Source organism: Podarcis tiliguerta, assembly GCF_965153285.1.
Source record: "Podarcis tiliguerta genome assembly, chromosome: 3".
Taxonomy (NCBI): domain Eukaryota; kingdom Metazoa; phylum Chordata; class Lepidosauria; order Squamata; family Lacertidae; genus Podarcis; species Podarcis tiliguerta.
The window spans coordinates 63,971,773-63,980,312 of record NC_139536.1 but is presented as its reverse complement, the minus strand read 5'-3'; the positions used below and the strand labels follow the sequence as shown (position 1 = coordinate 63,980,312).

The 8,540-nt window shown below is 42.3% G+C and overlaps 1 protein-coding gene across 1 annotated transcript; it reads left to right on the top strand.

Annotated features, from left to right (window-relative positions):
- Positions 1–828: 828 nt before the first annotated feature.
- Positions 829–5,365, top strand: CENPW (centromere protein W). The gene is made up of 3 exons (XM_083432363.1): positions 829–1,149; positions 2,191–2,304; positions 4,724–5,365. The coding sequence occupies exons 1-3, from the start codon at positions 1,060–1,062 to the stop codon at positions 4,748–4,750; spliced, it is 231 nt and encodes a 76-aa protein (XP_083288489.1). The 5' UTR covers positions 829–1,059; the 3' UTR covers positions 4,751–5,365.
- The last annotated feature ends 3,175 nt before the right edge of the window (positions 5,366–8,540 follow it).

Genomic DNA, 8,540 nt, shown 5'->3' with positions numbered 1-8,540 from the left:
GATAGTATTGTGCTAGGTGGAGTAATAAACCAGCTCTGTATGAGGCAGTTCTCTGTTACTGGACTCCCAACTCTGATCAGATGTGACCATTGGCTGCGACCACCAACATCTGGAAGGTTTGCAGACTTACCACCCCCAAGTTACAGGATTCCCGCCTAGCGGAAGCACCCATATTAAGAGCTGTAAAGCAGCTAGTGTAATCCTGATGACAAGACAGCAGGGCCAGATTTAGGTTTGATGGAGCCCTAAGCTACTGAAGGTAATGGGGCCCTTTATATGTCCAGCTGTCCTTTGTCAACAACAAATTGTTGCTGTTTTTGTGTTGAGTATATGCTATATGGTCATTTATGGACCTAATAGGTATCTAAAGCCATTTTATTAGTTTTTTATCTTATATTTTGGAAATGTACATCCAGGTGTGTTTTTTTCTTTAATTTTTTGGGGGGCCTCCAAGAGTGTGGGGCCCTAAGCTATAGCTTGTTTAGCTTATACGTAAATCTGACACTGATCAAGAGCACTTTGCATTTATATCTCAGCTTTTTCTTCAAGGTGGTGTGCGCAGTTCTTCCCGCCCGCGCACCCGGTGCTCATATAATCCCCCCAACTACCGCCCTGTGAGGTAGGTGACTCAAGTCCACAAGCAAGCGGAGAAAAAGTGCCCCGTGCGAGGGGTTCCCTTAAATCTATTACGGCATATATCTGTCCACAGACAAATATATGCCGTCTCCAAAGGACAGGCCAAGTCACCAAGCCCTTACACGAATCTTCAAACAGCGTTGCGCTGGGGGGGGGCAGGGGGAGTAGTCTCGGGACGCCGACCCTCTAAGCGAGAGGGGACTCTGCTCGGGCTGCATCCGCCGTGCGCGAGGGAGGCGCTTCCTTTCGTGAGGGGAGCGAGAAGAAGGGAGGCGGGGCCGTGCAGGCGGATTGGCTCCGCGGCGGCCGTGACGTCACCCTGCGCGCGGCGGCAGATTCGAAACTCCTCGGGCACAGGCGCGGCTGGAGCAGGAAGGCCTCTCTGCTTGAGAGAAAAGAGAGGGAGCCGCCGCCGCCGCCGGGATGAAGAACACCGTTCCGCGGAGCACCGTAAAGAAGCTGCTGAGCAAGCACAAGCCGCACTTGCGCATGCGCGCCAACACCGACCTGCTGGTGAGGGGGGACGGGGAGCGAAGGCGGTGTGTGGGGAAGGGGAGGCCGCAAGAAGCCCAGTGGCCTGTCTCCAACGGAGGTCGGTCGGATACTCCCAGGAAAGCCTCCAAAGGCGCTTGCCCAAACCGCTTGCCCGCTTTCCCCACGCCGCTCACTAGCTTGCTTATACCTGAAGGGTCCTTAGCGCCTCGCCGGTCGCTCTCCAGGATAAGGGACAGGCCTTGGCAGATCCCGGCGCCCCGTGAAAGGAAGCGGGCGTGTCTAGGGGACTCCGGTTATCCGCAGCTGGTGTTGCGGATTTCGTGTCGGGTGCTCCTACCCGTCGCCGTATGTGATGGCGCTTTCGCTAGTGCTGTGACGTGCCATAGGAGATAGAGTCATAAAATTGTAAGAGTTGGAAGGGACGCTAAGGGTCATCTAGTCCAACCCCCCGTGGCTCAGGAAGGGGTGTTTAGGGTGCCACCCAAGCTGTTTGGCCAATGTTTTAGAACTCACGCCCATGAATTGTACAGTACAATGGTACATCGGGTTACGTATGCTTCAGGTTGCATACGCTTCAGGTTACAGACTCCGCTAACCCAGAAATAGTACCTCGGGTTAAGAACTTTGCTTCAGGATGAGAACAGAAATTACATGATTGTGGCGCAGCGGCGGCAGTGGGAGGCCCCATTAGCTAAAGTGGTACTTCAGGTTAAGCACAGTTTCAGGTTAAGAACAGACCTCCGGAACGAATTAAGTTCTTAACCCGAAGTACCACTGTGGTAGTATTATCTACCTTTCTTCGTTGTTTCCTCCACTCCCCTGTTTGCAGCAACCAGCCGACACCGGTTTTTCAAAAGTTGTGTGAAACAGCCATCACGTTTTCAGTGTGAGTGTGCTATGAGGAGATATGTGGATGTTGACAGCACAGAAGTCAAGTAATATATTTGCATCCTTAGTGTAAGATTTAAGGAAATTAGTTTGTGTGGAGTGCTTCATTAATCAACAGGTAGTGGCTTTTAAGCATTTCTTTGGAAATAACACTGCACTCTTCTTTTAAAGGTACATTTGAATGTCTTACTGTTTCTCCATCGACTAGCTGTAGAAACCAGGACCAATGCTATTGCAGAAAAGAGCAAAACTATTAAATCTCGACATGTTCGCTCTTCAGCAAAGGTAATTGCAGTTTAACAGCTGAAATTCTTTATTGAATCTAAGTATTTAAACACTGTAAACACCTCACACATTAATACTAAACATCAATACTGATTTAATCAAATGGAAAGCAGAGCAATATGTTTGGTACCAGCTTGGCTGCATTAGCTGCCAGAAGGAGGCTTACAAGGTGTCATCCAACTGTCCTAGGGACTCCACTCTGGATTTGTGTAGGGTTTACTCCTTAGCCTTTTCTTCTCCTTAAGATATTCCACAAGGCAGGGGAGGTTTAGGTTTTCCTTCTCATAGATGGGCTACCTTCCCAGGTTGACAAGCCCCATCTGTCCCTCGCTTCCTTCTACAAAACATGCAGAAACTGCCTTCTTGTCCATTGGAACCATGAGTAGTCTTGTCTGCTCAATCTACCAGAGACTGTCTTCTCATGCAGGGGAATTCCCTCACTTACTGAGGGTTTGAGACCCATCGGCTACCCTCATCTGGTTCAACCGGCCATTTGAATCTGTTCCTGGGGTGTGGCTGCTGTCGCATGCTGACAGCTTCTAGGAGTCACAGTTGAGAGCTGAGTGCAGGGTGGGGACCAAAGGTGGACAAAGTACCCCAGAAGGAGCATACATATTATTATTATTACTCATAACTTTAAATATTCACATCATAAACTTTTATTATTAGAGAGGAGAGATAGTTATGAGTTTCCCTAGAGGAGCTGAGGCTGTCATTACACATCGGACTGTACTGACTGTTTTTTAAGTTAACACATATTCTTTTCCAAAGTTGTACATAAAAGTACAAAGTGTCTTATTATACAGTGAAGGGAGGGGGGATTTCTTTTAACAGAACTTAAGAGCCAGACAGATTTTCAAGGAGTCTGCTAAGAGGGAGTAAGCATACTAGTAAAAGAGGGGATCTTTATTGGTATACTGTATTTTTCAACAGTTTTTCTCTCCATTCCCAAGACGTTTTGCTTAATTTCTACCCAGACAGCCTTGAAATACCTTCTGGTTTGGAAGCCCTTGCCCACAGTCTTTTAAGATCTGTGGTTGGCTGGTTGTAATTACTCACTAGTTGGAGGAAAGGACTCTGCATGCATAAGCTGGAGTGTACACAGACCAACCTGATAATCAGCTATAGTGGTGCTCCAGTGTCAAGCTACCTTGGATGTTGTCATGATATAGCTTTCTCTATTGCACAGCACAAGTTGGTGCTGAGTGAAGGTTATGTGACAACCCTATCTCTGATAAATTGGAGATAAGAATACTGCTAATGGGATATATGGCTAGGCTGGAATGGAAGGAGTTGCTAAAGAAGCAAGAGTAGGCAGCAGCCGCCAGGCTCTGTCCTTTGCAGTGGCAGTGCCTGGAGCATTAGAAGGGTGCAGGTTCCTGCAAATTGAGTTACTTTGCAAGGACATAGACATGAGGCAGCTAGCAGCACAGACTGAAGGCTTTCTCTGCTTCAGACTTGATAGCTTCTAGTGAGGACTACCAGCTGCACATCTCCGGAAAGGTAAAAATGTCTACAGCCTCAGGACTGTGGGAGGAGTTCCTGACAAAAAGCTGCTACTTGCATGATCTCTGAAGCTGCTATTTGTATTTCAAGAAAAACCTCCTGAAAGGCTGTGACACAATGCTATTTTACCTGTTGAAAGATTTCCAGTGACCGCCTGAGCAGGAGAGCAAAAGCTCTGTCCACTGACCTTCTGAATAAGTCACTTTGCTCTTGTCATAGGAGAAGGGTTAGCCTGACCATGTCTTGGGAGGCTTATATATATTATTATTGCTGTTTGTGTCTTTTTCAGAGAGCTTGTTTTATAAAGTTGAAGTTTTCAGAATCTATTGGGCAGTTGTGCAACATATAATTTTGATTGAATTGCTCCCAAGTCATTGAATAATACTGTGAAAAAGTCTTGAAAAACCCGCATCTATGTATGCATATGCAAAGTTATAGCCGTCCTATCTGAAATATGCACCATGTTAAGAAAAGGAACAAAGCAGAGAACACGGGCTGCCTCTGATTCTGACAGACAAAACTCTGGCTTACAGCAGCTGTAGTAAGATCATTTAATTTTTCTAGTTGTGTACCCACCCCTTCTTTTTTGTTTCGGGGCAGGGAAGATTTGCAGGCAGTGGAGAGGGGATCAGCTTTGCTGATGGCAGATGAAAACTCACAAAGAGGCTGATTAAGTGCTCTTCCCCAAAAGGGAATTTTAGACAGGGTGTCATCATAGGGAAGCCCTATCAACCATTTAGTTTATTGATGCAAATCAGTTAAGTTGACTTTGTAGCAGTTTAGAAAAATGTGATATTCCTATTTTTTTTTAAAGCCCTTTGATCTAATGCATCTCATGTTAAGTATTGGTCTAACTTTATTTGAAATAACAGCTTTATATATCTGAAGGTACTGTATTTTGTTCCCCCCTCAGATTGTTTTAAAGAAGAGCCGAGGCTAAAGTCAAGAAGTATTCCTTCATCCCCTGATTGATTCTGCGTAATTACTGTTGTACATGTGCTGAGGTTAAAATATCTGAATTTTGTATTTCTGTTTTTCATATTCATATTTTTTCATATTTTTCAGTAGATAGATAGCCAAAGCTGATGCCATTGTTATTTGCAGGAGCTCGCTACTTACTTTTTAATTAGGGCAATGTAATAAAACTGATGTGTATAATTAATACAGTAGACTAATGCAAGTTTTAACCTTGTAATGTGTTTACTTGTTTATGATGATTAAGCAAGATGCCTTCTATGAGACTATGGCAAATGTTAGAAGCCACTTTTAATTCTCTATATAAAGTTACTTCTAGAAAAACAAAATATTTCTCTTTCCTTCTCTGAATGAATATTTATCAACAGGGTTGCTGTAAATATGTATCTTTTCACTTGTTTATAAACCGTTTTGGTTTTTGAGATTATTTTAAGTAACATCACAAATAAAATATTACGGTTAAGCAAATGTTTGATGGATTCAACCTGGGAAGCAGAACATTTACAAAACAGTTTGTAAACAGAATATGAAAACAAATGTTTCAGAACGATTTATAGCAATAAAGCTCTGCATGACTTCCCTCACTTGTTCATTTCACATGCTTTTCACTGTATAACAGAGTAAAAGGAGAGGTGTTTTAGACATGGTAAATCCTGTTTGGGCCGGTTGCAGCAGCAGTTCCTAGGAAAGGACAGACACTGATATATTCTTTCTCTTCCTTTACTGAAGTGGCTCCTGGTGTTGGAGATGGCTAAAGGAATGGAAAACCCTGAAGTGTTCCCCTCACCCTCCTGTATTCATTTTTGGAAGAAGTAGCAAGTCTGTCATCTCTCTTTTTTTTACAGGAAAGATAGAAAAAGTGTAACTGGAAGCCTTGGACCCTATGCCTGTATCTTTCCTTTCCACAGCTAACTGGACCCAAGAATACAAGCCACAGGCTTCTACTTTCGGTCTCGTCATTCATATTTGGAATGCGAGTCTAAACTACTAAGTATAAATCCTTCAAAGGGATAGAAAAATTGCAAAAATTTAAAAGTCCCACTTATTACCAGTGTTTTGCAAAATGAAAGCCATTCACTTGCAAAACTTGTGGGTTGTTTCATGTATGCTACTTAGAAATATGATTAAGTACATGGTTAAGTCCCTTTTAATTGAATAGGGAATATACGAAAGCATTTTTATTTTTTTTGCATTGCCTTAGTGAAAGCAGAGTTTTAAAATTATTCTTTTTGTGTATTAGTGCTTAGTGTTTCTGTTTAAGTGAAATAAACTGTGACATAGACATTGCATCTTTTGGAAATTTCTTGCCTCAGTGAATGTTCCTTTTGTAACCATAAGATGGGGATAGAGTTAAGTGTCCCATTTATTTTTCTTCATGTGCAGGCTTCTATTTTATTAAATATGTTCTTTTTCTAGAATTAGCATTTTGCATTATGCTACTGGCAGTCATGATGCGTCCCAAGTTTTTATTGCTGACAGATGTGGGGCAATTAAGGGTTTCATTTTAAAGTTGTTCACATAAAGGAAGGAAACTGCTTTCGAGCTTTCATGTATCTTGTTAATGAAGTCTGAGTAGAGAGAAGCTAAATGTTCTGTGTTTTGACAGCATCCTGAAGACATTTCATTTTCTACACTAACAAGTGTCATCCAATCATCCAGAGTAATTAATCAACAATGGGTGATTAACACTTCAGAGGTTATGGTTGACATAAAATCTGAATGTATATTTTAATTAATGCTGTGTTTAATAAGGCACTGGTTTCTGTATCTGTTTGAGAATAATTTTAGTATTGCATCTATAACATTGCATGTGACGTTGAATGAAAATTAACCTCCCTCTCAATATTGGAGGGGAGAAACTGTTACTAAATTGTTACGTTGCCTGGCCCTGTAAATTCTTGGTGTTCTAGAGGAAATGTGCTATTACTACACACTTTTATGTGTAGTAATTTTGCAATGAAGGTAGAAGGCAAATGTTTTAAATAGCTACTCAGCCATTGGGGTGTAATAAATATCCCTTGGGAAAGCCAAATCCAGGCAAATACATTATTGGAGAACTGCTGGAGTAAAATTCTTAACATAACATTAAAAAGAGCCCTGCTTAATCCAACCAAAGGCCTATCTAGTCCAGCATCTTATTTCTCAGTGGCCAGCTAAATACCTTTGGGAAGCTCATGCTCAGGACATAAAGGCAATAGGTTGTTTCCCAGAGACTGTTATTCAGAGTTATGCTGCCTCTGTTTTTGGAAGTATTATGCAGTAGTAGTTGTCCTCCATGAACTTGTCAAGACCTGTTTTAAAGCCAAGTGCATAGCCCTCAGCATATCCACAGCTGTCAACTTTTCCCTTTTCTTGCGAGGAATCCCATTCGGAATAAGGGAATTTCCCTTAAAAAAATGGAAAAGTTTACAGCTATGCATATCTTAGAGCGAATTCCATAGTTTCACCATTCTGTGTCAAGAAGTACTGCCTTATATCTTTTTAGAAGAAACTTAGTTGCTTGTATGGAGCTTTCATGTGAATTGTGCCTGTCTTCTTCATTTATCTGAGCTGCCTTTACTCTGCATCTTTTATATCTCAGTTTCTGAAGATATCCTATATCTTCATTTGCTGGATTTGCACCATGCGCACATTCATGTGTCTTGGTATCTTGGTGGTATGTATGTAACACTTTGGTTTACGTACAAATGACTTTTGTATATTATTTCCAAAGGGTGTTTTTTTTTAATGCTCATGTCAGAAAAAGGATCCTCTGCTGAGTGCTTCCTGTGCCAAAATAACTCACATTTTGTTGGTCATTCCTCAGGCAAATTAGGCCCCTTTAACGTTACTTTGGCAGTGTGAGAGATGCTTGGCTCTTTGTTGTATCTTGAGGTTAATGTGAGAAAACCTTGACCATGTTGGAGGAGTCCAACCTGTGGGTATTTTCAGTTTTAGTATTGTAATAGCAGTACAGTAGGAAGGGTCTATATAATGAGAACTATCTAAGTGATACTTGACTGCACAACGATGCCGTGGATGCTGTCAAAACACAGACGCTTTTCCATGTTCAGCATGCAGTGTTAAGTATGGTCACTAGGTGGTAAGAATCATTGACACTATTTCTAAAAGGAACTGCTCTTAAAAATGGCCCTACATGAGGATTTTACTAGTGTTACGATTTCTAGAACTTCAGCTCCTCATAGAAAGGGTCACATTTACAAACATGGGTTCCAGATAAAGTGGTTGAATAAATTAGCAGGAAGCTGGTATGTAACTTTTCTGCCAGTTGGTCAGGACAGTATATAAAAGTATAAACTAGCATGCCACAACAATGGTCTGTCTATGGTTACCCAAATTCCTGAGTATCTGTTCTTTTGGAAGAGCTGTTAACAGTTACAAAAGGAATTTCCAAATTCTTCCCACTACTTTCTGATAGAAATGGGAGATCAAGTGGCACACGTGCTGCCAAATTACACGTGATATTGGTCGCATAGCTTTAACTGCAGTGTGTATGTTTGTGTGTGATTACAAATAGCCAATACTAGGCCCACAGACCAGGTTGGAACTCTTGCATGCTGTTACCAGGCTTCAATCCTTTACCCCACCCACTGTGAGCCTGATCTGCATTGCAAAATAAAGAGGTCATTCCCCCCTTCAATTGGACCTCTTTTTACAAAAACACAGGTAACAGTTGCCCAGAACCTGATTGGAGTGGGCCCACAGCAGCAGACAGAGTTAAAGCCCCCACATCGCCATGCTGGCTTTTTGTTAGA

Coding starts and splice junctions, on each gene's coding strand:
- CENPW (XM_083432363.1), top strand. CDS start 1,060: ATGAAGAACACCGTTCCGCGGAGCACCGTAAAGAAGCTGCTGAGCAAG. Junction 1,150..2,190: donor GCGCCAACACCGACCTGCTG/GTGAGGGGGGAC, acceptor CTTCTTTTAAAG/GTACATTTGAATGTCTTACT. Junction 2,305..4,723: donor ATGTTCGCTCTTCAGCAAAG/GTAATTGCAGTT, acceptor TTCCCCCCTCAG/ATTGTTTTAAAGAAGAGCCG.